The sequence below is a fragment of the Leuresthes tenuis genome, unplaced genomic scaffold (genome assembly GCF_036924035.1).
Source record: "Leuresthes tenuis unplaced genomic scaffold, fLeuTen1.0.hap1 SCAF_3, whole genome shotgun sequence".
NCBI lineage: Eukaryota > Metazoa > Chordata > Actinopteri > Atheriniformes > Atherinopsidae > Leuresthes > Leuresthes tenuis.
Window position 1 is genome coordinate 13,550,622 of NW_027325357.1, and position 20,953 is coordinate 13,571,574.

The 20,953-nt window shown below is 41.1% G+C and overlaps 3 protein-coding genes across 3 annotated transcripts in view; 2 read left to right on the forward strand and 1 right to left on the reverse strand.

The window, feature by feature from the left end:
• The first annotated feature begins 1,131 nt into the window (after positions 1 to 1,131).
• On the forward strand, positions 1,132 to 3,889 carry mrto4 (MRT4 homolog, ribosome maturation factor). Its single transcript, XM_072381910.1, has 8 exons — positions 1,132 to 1,204; positions 1,430 to 1,488; positions 1,572 to 1,675; positions 2,310 to 2,391; positions 2,490 to 2,557; positions 2,648 to 2,799; positions 3,240 to 3,316; positions 3,410 to 3,889. Exons 1-8 carry the CDS (start codon positions 1,177 to 1,179, stop codon positions 3,554 to 3,556), a joined length of 717 nt encoding a protein of 238 aa, XP_072238011.1. The 5' UTR covers positions 1,132 to 1,176; the 3' UTR covers positions 3,557 to 3,889.
• akr7a3 (aldo-keto reductase family 7, member A3 (aflatoxin aldehyde reductase)) lies at positions 3,612 to 9,305 on the reverse strand. The gene is made up of 7 exons (XM_072381909.1): positions 8,854 to 9,305; positions 7,373 to 7,560; positions 7,116 to 7,220; positions 5,991 to 6,087; positions 5,219 to 5,318; positions 4,994 to 5,123; positions 3,612 to 4,333 (listed from the first exon to the last, which is right to left on the reverse strand). Exons 1-7 carry the CDS (start codon positions 9,143 to 9,145, stop codon positions 4,172 to 4,174), a joined length of 1,074 nt encoding a protein of 357 aa, XP_072238010.1. The 5' UTR covers positions 9,146 to 9,305; the 3' UTR covers positions 3,612 to 4,171.
• A 1,659-nt stretch (positions 9,306 to 10,964) lies between these two features.
• megf6b (multiple EGF-like-domains 6b) overlaps positions 10,965 to 20,953 on the forward strand; it is a 56,406-nt gene continuing 46,417 nt past the window's right edge. Inside the window, exons 1-3 of the mRNA XM_072381912.1 lie at positions 10,965 to 11,405; positions 12,738 to 12,872; positions 13,822 to 13,931. Coding sequence (XP_072238013.1) covers positions 11,302 to 11,405; positions 12,738 to 12,872; positions 13,822 to 13,931 — 349 coding nt within the window. The 5' untranslated portion in view covers positions 10,965 to 11,301. The remainder of the gene's footprint in view (positions 11,406 to 12,737; positions 12,873 to 13,821; positions 13,932 to 20,953) is intronic.

Genomic DNA, 20,953 nt, shown 5'->3' on the forward strand with positions numbered 1-20,953 from the left:
TACATTGCAGTCGTCATAATCTTTTTTTTAAATGCTGAAATATAATTATACAGGATAGATCTGTAACAACATCTCATTTTCTATACACAAGTATGTGAGCCTTCTCAACATAATTGGCAATGTCATTTCAAAAGCTATTGAAGTTTTTGTTTGATATCTTTTTATTTTTATTAGACAAACCAATCTTTAACTTAAAAAACAACAACAACAACTGTGTTTTGTCTCTGGCTCAAAACAAAGACTGTAAAGTTTGCAACTATAACAGTACTAAAATGTGCAAAAAAAAACATTTATAGGATGACAAATAGCTGCATTTTCTACAATAGGCTCCCTAACATCTGACAACAATACAATGTCACCATATATAAAAAATGTGTTTATTGTTATCACAATAAACAGTACAATATAGTATAAAGTGCCCTTATATACAGTATCATGGTTACCATCAAATCCTGAAGTATTTGTGTCATTTTGTTCAGAAATATTCTTTCCCACTTTAAATCAAAATAATCTGTATGCTATGAATCTAAAAGTGACATAACACGTATCATGCCTGCAGCACAAAGACATTTACATTTTGTCATATTCTGCCCCCCAAAAAAAAATCCAAAAAAAAAATCCTGATCCATGAAGATTGAAAAAAGAATAAATTAAAGATGACCATAGAAACACCAAAAATATGTCTCACCTTAAAAACAGATTTACTGATACCATCATAAAATTCAACAAACAGTTGAGTTATTGGTGTCTTTACTAGTATAATCTCATGCACCGGCATGCTGTTGTGTTGGCCCAGTTGCAGGTTACTGTTAATTCGTTCATTGCCTCAGACAGCCGCTGTTTTTCGGTCATGTTACACATACCGTTGAGGTAAAACATAAAAATATGAAGGAGGGTTGAAAAAGACCTCCCAAAAAACTCCTCTGCTAATAACGTTTACTCACTTTAAACGTGTCACATAAGTAAAATGTCATACATATCGTATTTCACGATTGATCCCTCTCGTGCATGTGTCTAAAAGGCCAACGTTGTTTGGCTTTTTAAATTAAGGTATTTTAGAAGTCGTGTTTTGATATTTTTCAATCAGGCGCAACATGGCCAGCTTCACCAAACAGAAACACTTGGGGTCCTTTTACTTCACGTGTGCGCCCACTGCTCTGCCATCGTGAGGGAACCATGCCGAAATCAAAGAGGGACAAGAAAAGTAAGTAAAAATAAGTTGAAATTGAGATATGTACAACATATCAGATTTTTTTTAGCTCTTTAACAGGTTTTAGATTAGTTAGATTTGTTTTTAGGGATGAACGCGATCACAGTGCGGGTTATAAGCAAAACTGTCTCCCGTATATCTGTAATTCAGCTGCTTCACCTCTAACTCTAACTCAGAGGTATCAAACTAACCACGCTTCGCATGATTTCCCCCCTTCAGTTTCGTTAACGAAAACCACCAAGAAGGGTCTGGAGTCAAAGCAGAAGTTAATCGAGGAGGTGAGTGTTTTCTGCTGTCCTCTGTCACCACACAACCCTCATCTGTGCCTGTGTGAAAATCTCCTCCTGACTCTCCTTCGCAGTTACGAAAATGTGTGGACACCTACAGACACTTGTTCATATTTTCTGTGGCGAATATGAGGAATAACAAGCTGAAAGACATCAGGACGGCATGGAAACACAGCAGGTAATGACACCTTGCATGCAGTGGTCGCACAGAGTTGCCATCACCATAGTTAATCGGGTGCGTGCGTGGCGAAATTAATCACAGTGTTCGTGCCTGGTAAGACCGCAAGCTTGTGGGGGATAAGCAGAGGTCATTGGGACAGACTTGGGTCACTCCATGACCTGACACAACCCTGTTCGGATGATTTTTTAGAACCACAGTGTTGCAGGAACAGTCAGGTGACAGTATTTATAGATAAATAAATTAATTTAGGGCAGAGAAGACAAAGTGAACTGATGAAGACATTAAGGTCATCTTAATGTCTTTATCAGTTCACTTGGTGTTATGCCCCAAAAATGAGTAGGTTTCCCTATCTGCCTGAAAAGCCATATAGTCTTTGTTTAAGCGTTATTTACTTTTATAATATTATGAATATTACTCAAAAGACATAGCAGGACAAGGCATGATTATATTTTACCTTTCAGTTTTTACACAGTCAGTGTTGATTAACATCAGACTTATGTAATAGAACTAATTTTGTCTTGACTTCCAACACATACTTGTCTTCTTGGGACCACTGAGTGTTGACAGTTTATTCCAATTTTTTTTAACTCCTATGACAACAGTGTGACAGGCTTTCGCCTCTGCTCCACAGATTCTTCTTTGGCAAAAATAAAGTCATGACCGTTGCTTTGGGGAAAGGACATACAGACGAATATAAAGATAATTTGCACAAGGTAAGCAATGTCTTGACAGCTGTGCCACACATGAAAATACAATGATAACCCCTCTGACCAATGACCAGAGACTTATTCTTTATACTTTTGATGTCCAGGTCAGCAAGTACCTGCGAGGGGAAGTGGGTGTGCTTTTCACAAATAAAACAAAAGACGAAGTACAAGAGTGAGTGAGGTTTTGCTAAATCCACTGTTGTTTGGCGGGAATCTCCAGATATTGTTTAGCAACAGACTAATTGTTGGGCTTTACCTGCAGATATTTCAATCATTTCAAAGAGATGGACTATGCTCGCGCAGGCAACCCAGCCCAGATGGACCTAACGCTGGATGAGGGACCTCTTGAACAGTTCCCTCACTCGATGGAACCTCAGCTGAGGCAGTTGGGACTCCCCACTGCTCTAAAGAAAGGTATTAGAATAAAGGACAAGTCTGCTGATGCATATTCTTCTCCAAGATGGGAAGAAAACCCATGAAAACAGAACAGCCCATTAGTTCTTACTGAAGTTTTAGCCATCCTCTAAGCTGCACAAGAGAGAAGGAAAGGGGAAGTCTTCAAAGTGCAACACTGAAAGGCAAAATGGGGAGAATAAAAAAAAAAAGCAAGCCAGCTTAAGACGTAAAAATTTTATTTTGCATATTACTGCTGAGGTGACCGTGTTCTAAACAAAATGAGTTGTTTCAAAAGCAAGTCAATCATTGCTCAATAAACCGACATTTAAAAGCAGATAAGAGCACTTTCCTTTTCCTTTAGCTACAAAAGATGAACTTATTGGCCTGACCCTTGTATGTGTCTCATTCCTTTTTAATCACCATTTGAATATGAAACGTGTTTTTCTCCTTTACTGTAGGAGTGGTAACGCTGCTCAAAGACCATGAAGTCTGTAAGGAGGGAGACTTGCTGACTCCTGAGCAGGCTCGGATTCTGGTGAGTCGTTTTAGTCGGTTTGAAAAAAGTTGACTTTCTGGTTCCGTTTTTCATTGGACTGGTGGCTGATGTCGTCTCCCTTTTTCTCCACAGAAACTCTTTGCCATCGAGATGGCAGAATTCAAAGTGCAGATTAAATGTATGTGGAACTCCGAAACAGGCGAGTTTGAGAACGTGACCGGTGAGGAAGAGCCCATGCAGGATAACGAAGATGATGAAGAGGATGACGATGCAGAGTGAAACTTCTGCAAGGGCCAGAGATTGTAAACACTCAGTTTTAGTCATTTTTACGTCAAACACCAGAGGAACATTTATTTGGAGCTTTTCCTCCCGACAGCACGTACGGTGCTACCCTGCAGCCTCGTGTCCATATATGTTTTTTTACCCTCTGAAACCCAAGCTTCTGACCTTCATCTTTAATTTAACGTATGGACAAAGTGGTTATTCAGTAAACAGTAGGAACTGGAGTCAAAGGAAACAACCTTGTACGTGTCAACATGCCGATGCCATCTGCTTTCAATATTTGTCTACATGAATGATTTCCATTAAAGGCAAATGCTTTTCCAAACAACCGACACCATTCTTGCTCATGGATCATGTTCGTGTTAGAAAAAAACATTTTATTAACATGAGATTGTGTTTTTTGTTGAAAATATTACATCATTTCTACATTTTTACAATTAAGTGCTTTCACGCATCGACAGAAATCTCTGCAGCCGATTCACTCGAAATAAAATTAATCTTCCGTGTGATTTAAAGAAAAAGCTGCAAGAAGGCAGTTAAGAGAATCTGAGCTTAAGCAGATGTAGATTTTGTCTCATGATGTTCGATTTCATTCGAATGGACAGGGATGAATCATCTGAAGTAGTTTGGACACTCGTGGGCTACGAGGTTCCAGGCATCCTTGAAGGCATCGACCACTCTCTGATCCAGAGGACCTTCCTCTGCAGCAGCCAGGTTTTGCTGAAGCTGCTCCATGCTTGACATGCCGATGATGACTCCGTCTCCAAGATCACCCTGGAGACAGATGTTGGAGAAAATGCATCAAAAACAAATAGTTTTGACTTAAAAGGGAAAAAAAGGCTGCCTCGCGACTCATCACCAGCAACAATTCCTCAACTGAGCATTTCGGGAGCAATGTAAGCTTTAGTGACGACTAGTGGTGAAAATTAAAATTGCAAGCAGTTAAAAATGCCTGCCTCACCTCACCTCACCTCCAGTTACAGCAGTAAGGACACTAAAGAGGCCTTTACAAATGTAGAAGGACCTGTGTAGAGCCCAGGGCTTGTTTCTTTGTAGCTCTGAGCTACTATCCACAGATAAAATCACATCTTTTGAAGTCTTTCCTTCTAGAAGACTTAGATGAACTTTAATTTGTTTAATACAACTGTATTGACTAAAAACAGGACTAATGTCATGACTCATACTTTGAAGTATCAAGTCTTATCTGCACACGAGATGTAGCATTTGGGATTTCTGTAAGACATGACAGTAGCCTTTTAAAATGATATCGGTCTATATATTATAGAATTGACCAAAGATTTTCCCTGCTCATGCTCTGATTAACTAATCTTTGCTCAGTAAATATTTGAAGTAATATAAGTAAGTATATTTTGTATACTGTCTTTTCTTAAGAACATAATAGGATAACTGTTGCTTTACAAGCACTTTGGGTACCTTAAGTTGGGAGTGGTGGTACATCCAACGCATGGCAGCAGAAGTCAAAGAGGGTTTCTCTGAGCCATACACTGTCTCTAAGGTCTTGAGGATCACATCTATAGCCTGGAAATGACTCTCCTTCCAGTATCTTACAAAGAACAGGATAACAGTCATGGTCACTTTTGGTGTCGTAACATGGTGGCAAACAGACAAGTGGTCAAAAGCAAGCCGCTGCTCATTCACCTGTCCCTGTATGCTGCAGCCCAGCTGTTGCCAAAGAATCGTCCTACAGGCTGAGAGCCCTCTTTGTCTTCATAGTGGTACTTTCCTGTCAGAAGGCCACCTGGGAGAGGAGGAGTCACGTCAGAGCTCAGGGTTGTCGGGGGTGTGCATGTATGTTACTAAGTGCTATGACTCAATGCGCAGTCTGATGCAATACTTTTAATGCCCAAACTAGAATATGAAAACTCTAAGAAATGTAAGAGGGCACACTGATACGTAGCAGTTCTCGTTTACCACGGTCGCTATCAATTTTGTGCTTCAGCATGCAAACATTTGCTCCATAAAACACTATAAGAAGTACAATTAAGGCTGATGGGAATGTCATTGATTTTTTTTTTATGTTGCTCCCATAAACCAAAATATCAGACAAATGAGAACTCCACAGATGCCTCAAGATAAAAAAAAAAAAAAGGATCACCAAAGTATACAACTGATGCTAAAAGGGGGCATCGATCCATTTGTGGAACAAATTTGAACTGATAACACTCCATATTTGAGTGTTCTGCTTTCTAAACAGTCTGACAATATTTTAGTCTCTACTTCAGCGGTGGATGAACAGAAAAACCCTGTCTGCCATGCTCCTAATGTGGCTAAACACAAAGATTTAAGATGTGATCTGTAAATATGCAGCACTACTCCTCCTCAGTAAGGGACTTATTTGTCACAATCGTGTCTACTTTTGAATGAATCATTTACAAACTGCAAAGTGCACCCCAGAAGACCGACACAGTACCTGCTAGAGGGTTGTAAGCGTAGAATCTCATGCCATAGCATCTCAGGCATGGCAGCAACTCTGCTTCCACCTGTCTCGTAGTGGCATTGTACATTCCCTGTGAAAAGTTGAGAGTCTCTTAAGTTCCAATGCAAACAGTAGTGAAACAGGCCAAATCCAAGGTGAAGTACATGAAATAGAAAAAGTACAGGGTGTCTGAGGGGGGGGGTGAAAGTTTGAGCAACAATGACTTTATTTCCTGCACTTTGAGTAATTATTTTTGCTCCAATTCTTGCATTTTCTGCATCAGTTCAGGATGAAAATATCTAAAGCAACTGCAGAGCTCAGGCTGTAGGTGGTAATTGTCGGCTCAAAGGCATCTTTTTATGAAAGATTCATTTATCCATTTCTTCCGTTGAACTCAGCAAAGTGGGCGTCGTTTTACCGTTTAAGCCGAAAGCAAAGCATACATCGCGTCAACACATTCCAGACTTACTATTTAGTCTTTGAAAAATGCCGATAAACTCGGGGGGTTGGTAACTCAGAATGAAAGCTTAAAGTCAAATCTCTCCACTGGGTTTGATTTCATGTTGCTAGTTTCTTCAGAGGCTGAGGAATAACAAGTTTGTGAATGGTTTGAAGTTTTCCAGTAAGCGCTCAGCTTCTAGAGAGTCGTTTCAAATAAAGCTTTAGACATGGAACTGGGTAATATCACCACTATCAGCACAAATTATCATGTTTTAGTTTTATTCTCCTCTTTATAGTGTTTTGTGTGGGGCAGTTACCTCTTAACATGTGCATGTGTCGCCTCTACATATTAATGAAACTGTCATTCACAAATCCCTGGACTCTAAGAGCTCATAATGTAGCACATATCCAACTTCTTCTCAAAACCATCTGCACATTCTAAACAGAACAGACTTAAGTGTTTTGGGATCATTTTACAGAGTTGTGTACATCTCAGCGATGTTACATAACCCAAAGTGCCTGAAGATTATATTAAAATCAGCCCTTTTAAACATATCCTCTCCGACTATAACCATTATAGAACCATTTAGGAGTAAAAATTAACACATATCTGACCTCCTTCTTTTTCCTAACTACAGACTGATCATATTCCTTTAATGATAAGAAGTCCAATATTACCTGATACACTGTGGGAACAATCCAGTTGTTATGTCTGCAGATGCACACTATTTCTGCCACTTCCCACGATGCATAGTTCGACAACCCGAGCTCCTTGAATTTTCCCTGAGGGCGTTATTTTAAACATCAAATCAGACAGGAATGTAATGTTGTTACAGGCAGAATACGCGTCTGCACGACTTTTAACAGAGTCGTTTCATCAGTTTTGTGATTGACACACGTTTTTCTTCAACTTAAAGCGGATACTGTCAGCTCACCTCTTTGTGCAGCTCATTGCAAGCCATCAGAGTCTCCTGGATGGGGTTTTGGTGATCGGGGGCATGGAGGTAGAAGAGGTCTACGCAGTCAGTCTGCAGCCTCTTTAGGGAGGTTTCTAGCTGGGAGCGCACACTCTCTGGTTTCAGCGTCTTCCCATCCCAGGGGTTGGCTTTGGTAGCTATGCTCACTGTGAACGAATAGAAATTGTCACTTGCAGGTTGCGATATAATTTCATTACAGCTCTTTACTGTAGAAAACCGTGTGACCGTTACATTATAACATCAAATTAGAACAAATCACGTTTCATGGAAAAAGCTAAACTTTACTGTTGTGGGTGGAGCTCATTTTGAACGGTGTTTATAAAGCTGGAACAGAATGCAAAGCTTTTAAAAGAACTATGTTTAAGTGGAAATTGATAAAAGACAACACAATAAACACAGAAACTCAGGAATTTGGGTTTTTTTTGTAAAAAATGTTGAAAATATGTTTGAAAATAGTTGCCATGTTTATCAATTTGTGTTGCATCCCATCCAACTATAATGGTGCATTTTGTAACTGAGGTTCCAGAGTCTGGAGTTATATTTTCCTCCTCTTGCTTGATATGGGATGTCAGGGGCTCCTTTGTTGAAATGTCTGCTTCATAATGTACTAACACGGACGATATGTGCAAAACGTGTTTTGGCATTATCCTGCTGGAATAAGCAAACCTTTCCATGAAAAAGACGCCTGCATTGCAGCAAAATGCTGCTCTAAAACTTTGTTTTATTCAACATCAATGGCGTCTCCATGGATGTTCATATTACACATACCATGTGCACTAATGCACCCCTGAGCCACCACAAATGCTAAACTTTCTGTGGATGACAAGCTGGATGGTTTTCAACTTGCATTTAAAAACGCAGCAATAAACTTTGTTCACCAGCAATGATTTCTAAATAGGCTCCCAGGACAATGCATTGATTTCAACCACAGAGTCGAGCGGTTTTTAATGCTGTGCCATCCGAGTGCCTGGAAATCAAGGCCAATCAGTACTGATCTCCCATCCCTCGTTTGCAGAGATTTCTCTGGCTGCTGTAAATCTTTTAGGAACGTTAGAAACATCAATGATAGTCAACTGACGGACTCTCCCTAACATAAGAGGTTGAAAACGTTCCAGTTGCATTTTGTTGTCCCTGTTCCAACTTGTTACAAAACAGACAAAAACTTTAATATTGCGACGTTTGGACGTATGAAATTATGCTATTCACGGAGTCTGTAAGTGGCATAAAAGAAAAGAAAGAAAATACACGTCAAATCCAAATCTGTGCACGAGCACACAAGTAAATGTGTTTATTGGGTCCCATGAACTGCACACAGCTGATGGAGTTAACCGCTGCTTGCCCAGAATTTAAAGGAAACCCCAACTGTCAACTTGCATGAACGAATTTAGGTTACTTTGACATTTCAAGTAGCAGATTGCACCGTGAGCTGCTAATATTACCTGTATTAGGCAGATTCATGTCCCCTATGATCGTCTCAGACTTTCCGTCCACGTACATGAAGGCTGTGTCCAGCTGTTTGTGGCCACTGTCCAGGAAAGCCTTCACCATCACCCGACTCTGCTCGGCGTCAGCTCGCCCCCCAAACGCCATGGTTCCTAGCAAGGACACCGGCCGTTTAGCCTGGGACGACATGCTTCTACCAGCCACGAACTTCGGCAAGTGTACGAGGACGTCTTTTATGGTGTGAGCCTGTCGGAGTGTGCAGAGTCCGCCTGTCATTACCCACAGCATGCTACAGTACAGTTGCTAGCTTCTTACAAAGGCCAAAGGTCGATAATTAGGGAGCGTCGCGAAGCTACTCAGATGGCTTAAAACGGAAAGTATTCAAGGTTAAATTAGATCAACTATTCCGCTGCTTTGCGATGTTGCCTTTGAAACAGTGCAAAGTTCATTTTTTTGTGACCACTTCCTGTTGTTTTAGACACGAATGTTAATATTTGTTCACGACTCTGTTGCATCACATTCAGGGTGAGTGTGTGTAGTTATCATTTTTGACCACAAGGTGTCAGCAGCTCACTATTTTACCAAAGGTGTTCACAACACTCCTGCCTCAGCTCTCACTGTCCGATGGTGGGTTTCATTTAATACACCATTTTATCCCCTTCTTTCCACCCACACAAACAAAGCCTGTTCATGAAATAAGATACAAATGAGTTATTTGAACATAAACACTATAATAATATAGTGCATCAGCCGCAGAACAGGTGGGTTTGCATATGGCAGCTATATATTACTGGCATGTTTTTTTTTGTTTGCATATAACATATAACATTTTCAATTACAGACTCAATACTGATCACAATAAACGAACGTTTATTACTAATTTGATGTCTATTATTATTTGTTTTACTGAATTAGATCTATGCTCATTATACAGTAAGTACCAACTTAGTAAATGCCCACAAAAAAGAAAAAGATTTCAATGCTGTTTAAAGCATTTATCAGCACGTTGTTATATCCATTGTTTCTGTGAGCTAATGAACATTTGAAAACATAAAGCAACGTGGTCTCAATAAAGCTGCTTGTGTTGCGTCAGTGTGTGTGTTTTTTTTTTTTTTTTTTAGTATCTAAATAATGGATTAGTTTAAATGTATTAGACATCGTGGTCCTGGCAAGGGCTGGAAGTTCAATTTGTAATTTCTTTAATCTGCTCATCAGTTTGATTAAAAAGCACATGGTCACATTTATGTGTTTTGAAATACATTATTTTCGTTTGATCAAGGACTTTGGTCGTCGTGGGTCGCCTGGTTTGTGCGCTTATTTGTGAGATTGCCTCCCAACTGATAAACCCGCTCCTCCACGTGTGTGGATGTAGAAGAGCAAAAAAAAAACCAGCAGATTCACCTGACGGTCATCGGGCTAATTTGGGTGGTAGAGGTGAAAGAACAAGGCTCGTTTCTCAGCGGTCACTCTTGGGAGCAGATGTCTGAGATGAGCTCAGATAGATCTGGGAGCTAATTAAAACAACATGCAGCGTGGCCGGTAGCCTCGGAGGCTGCACGGACACCACTGACCCGGGACTCTTTCGGGTCATGAACACACATGAGGGTAATGAAAGCTTTGTTTAGCGAGTAGCAGCGGTCACTTGTGGCTCCTGACCCTTTGACCCTTCCCATCAGCCGTTTTACCCTGCAGAGGGACCGCTGCCTGCTTCAGGCACCCCCCCCTCACCCCAACCTCCAGATATCCACTGCTGGTATATCACTCAGGTTGCCTTGATATCCACGAGTGAGTTTCACATTCCCTCGTGCGAAAGCTCGCAGCGAGCGCAGAATGCTGGCACAATCCTGGGGAAATAGATGCATAAATCTGCGCAGATTAAAAGCGTCAAAGTCACAGGCTGAAACACTGAGAGCTTCCAGGTTTTCTAGCGATGATTGAGACGTGATGAAAACTTCCTAATTCAGACTCTTTGCCGGCTGCGGGGCGTCTATCAGATGCTGCAGCAGTTTTGAATAATAGATGGATCCCTTTGCCCCCCCCCCATCCCACTCCGCCCTTCTCCTACCCACCCCAAACCCCTTCCATCATTATCAAGTCAATGGAGGCGCAGCACAGCCTCTTCGGGTTGTTGGCCGTCACTCCAACATCTGCCGTGACGACTCGTAGGTGAGCTGCGCTTTTCAGTCGGCTCTCACCGCCTGGCAGAGTGGGAGCGACACGCATGGGGCGGCTGTGTCGTTTTTGGACAGTACCTAATGGTCTTGTCCGCGCCGAAGATAATTTCCACGCATTTAAAGCTTTTTCCAAGTTTGCCTCTCGGATTTTTTTTCTTTTTTTAAACATCAATTTCGCGCTTAAGATATGCTGGGAAGCAATGACATAAACTCAGGAATGAGTTTGTGAATGGTTCATATGTTGTTTTTTTTTAAACTAATGGTTAATCTATGAAGATGAGGATGGAGAGTGTGCTTTTTTCGTTTTTCCTAATATTTATTAAAGAGGCTCATGCTTTCACTTACAACATTGCCGGCAATCTCCAGCCCTATATGTAAGTAAAGTTTTGTTCTGTTCATACAGCTTCTAGTCTCTCTTACTTGTATTTAGTTGCACTTTCTCTTTGAGGATGATACTCTTCATCTTCAGCTTCACATTGTCTTTGAAGTTTGAGGGTTCACCTGTTCATCCACAAACTTGTGGCAAAACAGAAGAAAACACAGGCAGGAAGGAGTATGAGTCAGATGTATTTTGCTGCTGTGCTCTCTCATCATTTAGCCTTTAATGGCTCTATGGTGTCTCTGTAATTTGCATGATTTTGAAGCTGCAGTATCGGCTCCTGATGGATAATCTGCATACAGTTCTGAACTCGAAATCTGTTTGTTTTAAGCTCCTTAACTACAGAGTCAGTTGGCTATAACAGACATTTTAAACCTCAAAATAATGAGGAATTCTGCCAGGAGAGATCCCTTAACAATAAGGTCTTTCATCATGCAATTATGTGTACAGCTGGAGGTGATAGTGATTACTGTTGTTTATGAGACGAGCAGCTGGATGTTGCCTAAGGATTCCTGCTGATCTCCACATGCGGAGCTTTCCTGTCCCTCTTTGGAGAGTTTCCAAAAGAGTAAATGTTTCAAAGATCATGTTGCACTTTTCTCGACTGGACTCCTCTGTGCGGCGCAGGGAATGTTGGGCAGACGGATGTGATGGTTAACCCAGACAGACTTAGTGCAGCGAGGACCTAACATCAGATTAGAGGGCTCACCATATTTTACCTGAGGGAGAAAATGTTGCCAATCTTTTCTCTCTGCTGACGCTCGGCCTCATACTGACAAGTAAAAACATGAATGTTCTGAAAATGTTGGCTTTTTAAAAAAAACTTTTTGGTCTGTTTATTTATTTTGAAACTTGCACATTGAAGTTTTTACACTTTCCCTTTTTTTGTGAAACATACGGCTCACATCTTTTTTGACGTCTTTATAATTTTGTGTTTTCTTACTGTCAGAGTGGAATATCACTGGCTGTATATAGAATATACTCAAAATTAATCTGAAACACATTTCAGATTCATTTTGAGTATGTTCTGAAGCGTGGATCTTGTATCCTCTGCTTTGGCCCTCAGCATCCTGCAAGGTGATGTACTATATGAGGAATTCCCCTTAAGTCTTTAAAGAAATACCAAAACCCAGACTCAGCACAGGTAATGATCTAACAGGCATTATGTTGTTGACAACTGGAAAAATGGCTGACAGAAGCTTCTTCCATCTATCTTTGCCACTTGAAGCCATCATAAATTGCCCCGCTGCCATCCGTACATCTGTAAAAACACGGCAGAAGATTTTGACACGTTAAGTATTTTCACTGCTGTTTTTTTTCTTCCCAGGCCCAACGTGTGTGTGGAGAAGGAGGTGACGCTGGTCGCCCAGAGGCAGCCGTGTGTGCAGGCCTTCACACGCATGGTTAAAGTGTGGAAGCAAGGCTGTGTGGGGCAGTCGTGGTGCATGGGCTATGAGAGGAGGTGAGTAACATACCTCATTTGTTGTCTGTCTGCTCCTCCCTTTCTGCTCTCAGAGCCTTTGAGTCTGTTCCTAAACAAACACTCCCAACTTCACCTGCAGGGGATGCAGTGCTTTGCTGATTAAGCTCTTTAAAGAGCAAAGAAACTATTGATGTTTTTTTTTTCTTTCTGTCGTCTCAGTGACTCGTGCAAACAAAATAATTTATCCAAAAGGCAATGATCCTTTATTGAACTCCATCTTCAGACAGGATGAGCCGTAGCTTCCTGATCTCCTCCTTCCTCTTCACCGCTCACTTGTTTTGTAATCGCAGCTTTTAACCTGTCGTACAAGCGGTTTAACACACAGCTTGTGTTGGCTGTCTCTGCAGCCAACATTCCTTTGAAGGAGAGTCCTAATGTGAACTTTTTTCTTTCCGTCTCACGGAGAATGTTACAGAAGTTCCTCACTGTGTTGCTCACGCTCCATTTCTTCGCATTATTTACCGTGTCACAAAGTCAAAGGCTGCTTTGATGGCAACCAAGGCCACAATTACTTGCTTTAAACTCAATGCGTTTCCACGGTGTAATGAGAGCAGAGCAATGAGAGGGGTGCCAAAGTACAGGGACAGGCTTCCGATAGTGTCACTCTTTAACATCTTGGAAGCCTGGGAAATTTTGCTTAACTTCAAATGACATCTACTTCAAAGACTCTGAGCTGTTTGATCCAGTGCTACATGAAACAATAAAGATTACTATCAGTATAAGAAGTAAGCTACTCCTTAGCATGTATGTTTTGAATGTGTGCTTGAATTTCCTTCGGGATCAATAAAGTATCCATCTATCTTTCTCACATTCTACTGCTTTACGATATAATATTGTGGAAAACGAGCATGTTGTCACTTGTTATCCAGCTGCCTTTTGTAACAGGTTTGATGAAAAGTTTTTAACTGGATGTTTATCATATTAACAGGACGGCATACTACACAGCGTACAGACAAGTGTACCGACAGGATTTTCAAACTGTGTACAAGTGCTGCCAAGGATGGTCTCAACTGAATGGAGAGGCAGGTTGTTTGTATCGTGAGTATCTTCAGTTTTATCTTTTATCCTCTGTGCTTAAACAAATCAGGTTTTGATTGGACTGTATCCTCATTGTGCAAAGCAGAGCAAATGCAGGTTATTTATAGAATACAACCTGTTTTTTTTTCTGGACTCAGCAAGAGGATGGTTGTCAAACATCACTTCACCATTGGCAGAGACCTCTGAGTGAAAATGTTTCAGAGAAAGGTCTGACAGGGTCAAGAGTCACTTTGCCCGTCCAGACTCCTAAACAGATGTTATCAGTTAGTGCCACGTCCAAAGTACTTGTGTTGTTGCAACACTCTTAACTAGATGCAGATGTGGATGCTGGGGAAAATCCTAATTATTGACAGAGTCTAAGTGTTGACATTTGGTTTCCAATTGGATTTACGTTGTTGTGTCTAGTTCTATGAAATAAAAAAATTTAAAAAACATGCAGAATCTGAGTGTTGACAGGGCTCTGCAGCGCTCTGTCTGGTGCTCAGCTCCTGCTTGGCTGCAGATGTTATACAGTGTACAGACAAGTTGCTAATGGTCTAACGGTTAAGTCTTTGTTCACATCCACCTAGCCATGTCAGTTATTTTTCCTGCAGGTGTGACATGGCAGCACAGGTTGGATGATTGCATGCTGGATGGGAAAAATGGCCCCGTGCAGTCACAGTTGCTACTTCCCAAGATGAATATGAATCTCCCCACTGGTTCCATGTATGGAGAAGTGGTTCTGCTGGTCACACTGAAGCTGCCAGCAGCTCATCTCTTTATGGATAAGCTTAGCTTCACACTGCTGAGACCAAGAAGCCTCCTTTGATGGGATTTTACAGCCAGTGATCCAGATCGCATGGCCTGCATACCATGGACCGACCCTTGGCAAAGCTTTCCTGTAAACAGTTTGTGCCTTGGCTGGTAGACTTGCAAGAAAGTTCCCACTTTGATATCCTGCTCTCATTATGTGCTGAAGAAGATTTTCCATTCTTCTCTTATTCTTTTTTCAAAGTGGGGTTGTGTTGAAGTAGGCTACTTACGAATATTCAGTGAATTAGACAGCAGTCAGAGCCCTCTCAGTTTGTAGAGGCAGGGAGGGGAACTGATGGATGAGCCAAGTTCGCAGCTGCTCACACAGAGGACAGGACAGGTGTGAATTTTCACCATCTAAAACAAGCAAAACCTCTTAATCTTCTAGCAGTTTGAGCAAACATTACATCATGGATTTTTACACCGCTTCACTTTGTCCTTAGACAAATGTCGACGTCGGCAGTATATTTTTTTCAGCCAGGGCATCCATGTTGTGTTGGTACCTGTGCTACACTGATGTTCCATAGTTGAGAAAATATATTGCCAATGAAAACCACCTGATGCGAAAGTTGAAAAAAAATCCACAATCTGACATCCGCTTGAACCCTGATGACAGTTTTGAGGTTGTTTCAAGAAGGCCAAAATTCCTCCTTAGTTCTGCAAACTGAGAGCACTCTAACTATTGTCCACTGCAGGTGAGACATTAGCTGCTCACAAGTACTTGACACAATTCCACTTCAAAAAACAAAAAAAAAAAACAGCCATGCTCAGCTGTCATACAAAGAACATCACCAGTTCAGGGGAATCACTTTTTGGGATCACCCTTTAATGGGGAGCGAGAGAAGATCTCCTGGATGTTCCTGTCATCACGTGTCTTATTATTGCCTCTATGCACTCTTCAAAGAGCTCTTTGTTTCTAAGGGGAAGGTTACAGTATTAAATAATACAATGAAGCAATACACTATCTGCACTCCAATGAGTCTGGTTTGTTTTAAAACACTCAGAGAGAAATGCCTTAAAGTGACATTCCTCTGCGCTGCTCATTGCCTGCACTTAAGTTAGTCTGTTTGGCGCAACAATGGCTTCTCTCTTCGACATGAGGCACGGCTTTTATCCCTGTAACCAAAGATGTGGCAGCACTTTGAGATGGGACAAACTAATCACCCCTTTCTCTGAGCCATTGAACCTGGATAAAAGAAAGCTCACACCACAATCCTCCCACTCCTGCGCGGTTTGCTATGTGCTATCGGTACTGTACTTCAGTCAGCACAATGCAATCTGTGTGGTGTTTTCAACAGGACCTCCAACATCCAAAAGAGAAAATCTCTATGCAAAACATACAGCTTTAGCAAATCCTTCAAAAACCTCAGAATGGGAGGAAGATGGGAATGCTTTGTATTGAGATAGTGATTTAGTGTCTTGTACATTTGAGATCCCTTTGTGCCCTTTTCTCTTTCATTCCTGTTGTTCTCATTCTGTGTGCGTGTTCTTCACATGAAGCTGGTGTAAAGTAATTAGGGCAATGACCCCTATTCAGCTGAACAGAATTGAGGATGTAATGGTGTACGGGACCTGCTAGTTGAGTGGTTGAGTTGCTGGTTACTTCCCACTCAGCCCTGCTCTTTCTAAATGTAATTTTGTGTAATGTCTCCTTTTAGATCCATAAGTCTTCTCACAGACTTGCAGTCTGTGGTTTCAGTTGTTGTGAGCTTTAGCATTCTTTGCAAAATATAATTAATCACATATTTGGAGAGAATTTACCACAGCACAGCAAATGTCTGGTTATTTTCTGGTTTCATTGCGCTAATTCACCCCCCCCCCCCTCTTGTTTTTCATATCTTTCTATTTCAGAATTCTATTTAATTAGGAGGGTTTGTGCATTTTCCGTTCTCACAACATGATTCAGAATATTTGAGCAATTTGCAAATATCTGAGATGTGGATTTTAAATTTTTTCCCCCAAAATTTTGATATTTTCAAGCCTTATTGCACAAAAGTTTCACAAAGGGGAGAAATTGCACAACTGAAACTCCTTTTAAAATATATAATTATCATTATTATGTGGGGGTTTTTCCAAGGCATTTTATTTCTCCTTTTGTGCATAAAGTCAGCCAGGTGGAGTGAGGAGTCAGAATGCTGTGTTGAAAAGCAAAACAGTGGTGTCCTTTGTGTGTTTGGAAAAGCTCAGTCACTATCTCGTTCTATTAAAAGCGAAGTGCTCTTAACTTTGTCATGGCGACTTCCTCTACTTATGCATTTGGAGGGCCACTCAATCAGCGAGTTAAACCTTTTACTTTGCAAGCAGCCGAGGGATGGGTGAGGATGGCCAGGGTGAACTGGGATGTAGAAACGAGCAGTTATGTTGACTGAATGCAACAATAAGCTTTGTGACAGGGGCTGAGGGGCAGGGACAATAGCTTCTGCAGTTTGTCGTCCTCGTTAACTGCTCAATAGGAACTGGCCTCCTTTTGTGGTGGGACTGGTGAAGGTAGCTCCATGTGAAATGGACGCAGTCGTCAGAATGGAGGAAATGGTCCTCTGTCTATCCATGGGTGGTCTTTTTTTGAGTGTGTCATGGGACAGTGGAACAACTACAGTATATCAGTGCTGTATAGCTAAACATAAATAGACAAAATTCCCAGCGTTGTAATGAGTCATCTGCAGCAGAAACATTTTTTAAAGCCTGTGGAACTGCTCTCAGATATGAGGCTCGGAGCATCTTGAGACCTGCTGAAAGCTGTCTTTGCCAGCCGGAAGAACTTGTCACAGGGGCACTTAATTGAATTACATTTAATCTTGTGTGCATCTGGTGAGCAAATACCAAGGCCTGAGACAAGAAGTAGACAGGAACCTGAACCATCACATGACATTGCTTGCCAGCTGTTGGTAAACATGGCTGTGTGGAAGTTCGCCAAGCTATCGCTGGAGGTGGAACAGGATGCAAAAAAAAGGAAGCTGCAGGATTTTGTTTACAGAATATCGACAACTGAGGACAAAGCTACTTTTGTATCCATAATATATATTTTTTTTATCTTGATATCTATACTATATGTGTTTGAATGTATCTGCAATGAGTAGAAAGTAGAAATATGCAGACAAGCAGAGTAAAGAATGACATTTTCTGCACTTAGCTTGCAGGGTACACTTTGGCAAAAGTCCAGCTTGTTAGGTACAGTTACAGTATGTGTTCTGATACGCAGCCACTTAAAAATGTGTTAAAACATTTATGGGCTTCGGTGCATGTGTGAAAATGTTTTTTTTTGCTTAACCTTATTGTACTGCTTTGTCAAGCCAACCTGATGTCTTGAACAAATAGTATTTAGTGTTTCAAAGAGGTATTCTTGCATAGCTGGCCTTGGTTTTCACAAGACCTATTTGAAGTGACACATTCCTCAGCGGAGCAAAACATGATTTGTTGCCTCAAAATACAGTGCTTGGCTCTGCGCGTACCAATTATGGCACCATACCGAGACCCGAGTGCAGGCCTTTGTTTCTGTGAAGTGCCCCGAATGTGGTCTCCCAGCGGATCTCACTCGGGGGGTTAAACAGATCTGCAGAGCCTAAACAAACAGAGGGGTGCTTCTGTGTTGATGTGGTCATCCCTCTCAGAAGCTGTAAGGGTGACAGCAACTCCTCTGTTTTCCAGTTCTCGCCGCGAATCACTGACCCCTGCCCTGTCCTTTCAGTGGAGGCTGCTAATCCTCTCAGAAAAGGTGTCCGCAACAAAGCGGAGGCATTCACAGCAACGGATGAGAATGAGTTTTATGCCATGCTGTATGCCACATTAAGGATTTATTTCAGTGAAGATTAAGCAGTGTAAGGGGCTCAGGAAGGGGGGAGGCCCAAAAATGCCCTGGTTAGCTGCCAACAGTCTTGTGAGTCTCGCATCTCTGAGGGAATGTACTTTTCCCGTATTGTCGCTTAGTTGTGCTGCCCTGTAGTGACTCAGAGAGACACCTGACCTTTTATTGTGCTGCTGCTGATTTAGTTGATTCAAAAAACTTTTTAGGAATCTCTCATTAGTTTGATCTTTCACAGCTATTTGGATCTAGTTGTAACTGTGCAAGTACACCTGAGCACTGGCTGTTATTTTTCTGGTTGTCTGTCATCCATTACTTTCGCCACATTAAAATTCCTTCACATTATGTAATCATAGAAGTAGGGAAACATATTTTACTGTGTCATGGCCTCAGTAGCCACATAATCTTGAGGAACAGGAAGTCATCAGGGAGCGATGAAAGGTGGCAACTTTTTGCGGTGGGATTTTAGCAGCTCCACAAGTTGAGCAAAATGCTACATTATGACATATTAAGCATTACATAGTGTTTATTGAGCTTCTGGTGACTGCTGGTTTGTTTATATAATGCACAGAAGACAGAAAGAGATGTCTTTTTTGGGTTGTTTGTAATATAGACTGTTAATATAGACTGCTGCTCTAAAGGATCCAACTGTTAAGCAGGTGTCTGAAGCCGGGGCCAGATGACAGACGGATGTTTAGGCTACGGGTTGATCTCCGCAGAGCTGTCTGAATAAGCTGAGAGACATGCATGAAATTACTCTGGCTCATCTGTAATTATTAGAGAAGCCTTCTCTTCACATTCTCCTTTGTCCGAAGATGTTATGTGATGCCACATGGTACAGCTGAAATTGGTGCAGCTTAAGCCTGATGGGAGATGTACTTAAGTCATCTTAAACTTTCACACCCTGAAGCATCCTCTTGTTTCCTAACTAATCAGCAGTGCCTTTTTAATTGTTCAAACCATCTGGGAATGTAAGGGGATGAAGCTAATACTTGTTTTCCTTGTCGGTCAATTAGTCATCTATTTTAAATAAACGGATACCTAATCAGTTCATACCTAAAATGTTAGAATCACCATCTTCCAGAATGAAGGGCTTTTTACAGCAAATCATTTCAATACCTTAGAGGAAGACCAAGAAAAATACTTTTTCTGACATGGAGATCAACGTGCTTATGGACCAGGACATTTTTGTGGTCCCTGAACGCTCATTCTCTCCAAATTCTTCCATCCATGCAGTCCTTTACAAGCACAAGGGGATCCATCATGCAGCATTATGTACAAGTATCACAGCAATAATCGGAGGTAATGCTTCATAACAATCACTGCAATCCTTCAGCCAGAGATATCATTCGTGATTTTTATTCATCGAGTTGAATTCTAAACTCAAATACCTTATGTATCAAAGTCATAATTAGGATATGTAGTGTAACAATTGAGTCAGCTCTGCCATTAGCTTTATATCTTGACTGTGCCATTTTACACAGTCTCCATGTTTAGATAGTGATTATGTTGAAACTGATTGCAGAAGACAGTTGGTGAGGAAGCCACTGCAGTGTTTCCAGAGCACAAACTGCTGTCTGTTCAGTGATTTTACACAAAGATATATGAGACCTAAAATCTAACTTTACGGTATATTCAGTTTCCAAAAACATCATTGGAAACCATCAAAGCTCTGTTCTGTGATTGTTTAATGCTTTTTGATGTTATGTTGAATGTCTGCAATGATAAGAATTTCTTTAGTTCGCATCATTAAGTAGTTAAGGTAAAATTACTTAAGCATGTTCACAAAGTATAGAATGGCGAGCCAGACTTTTCTCAGTCTTCTCACTCCTGACATCCTTCGTCAGGATCCTTCCTGACATCATTTCAGAAGCTGCTCATTACACATTTGAAGAGGAGTGTTAGTTACAATTTAAAGGCACTGAAATGTTTATTATTAAGTGTATCTGTAATGTGTGATATAAACTGAAATAAATGTTTGAAAGGCTCTCACATGGAATTTATGCAGTCCAGTCTTAGTTCACCACCTCTCCACCACTTTTTCCAAAATGTTTGCATAAACATGTGAGTGTTACTGTCCGGGAGCGCACAGTCATCTGTCAGGTTTGTTTTTAGTAGATTACAGCTTTTGTGGAAGAAATGCCTTTTAAAAAAAATGTGTCTAATAATTGTAAAGATGGTTATTTAGGTCTTCAGTGATAGAACATCAATTCTCTGGACTTGTCAGCAGTAAGCACTTCACTCTGCTCTGGAGAATGAAAACTACATGCTTGACTTAAACAGCTGTACCTTACTTCACAGTTACTTCCCATGGATAATGGCCTTAACACAAATCAGATATACATACAGGCAGGGACGCTCAGGCATAATAAACACACAGCGTATGGCTGTCATGAATAATGTGAGTGCTGTGTGGGTTTATGGAATGTGA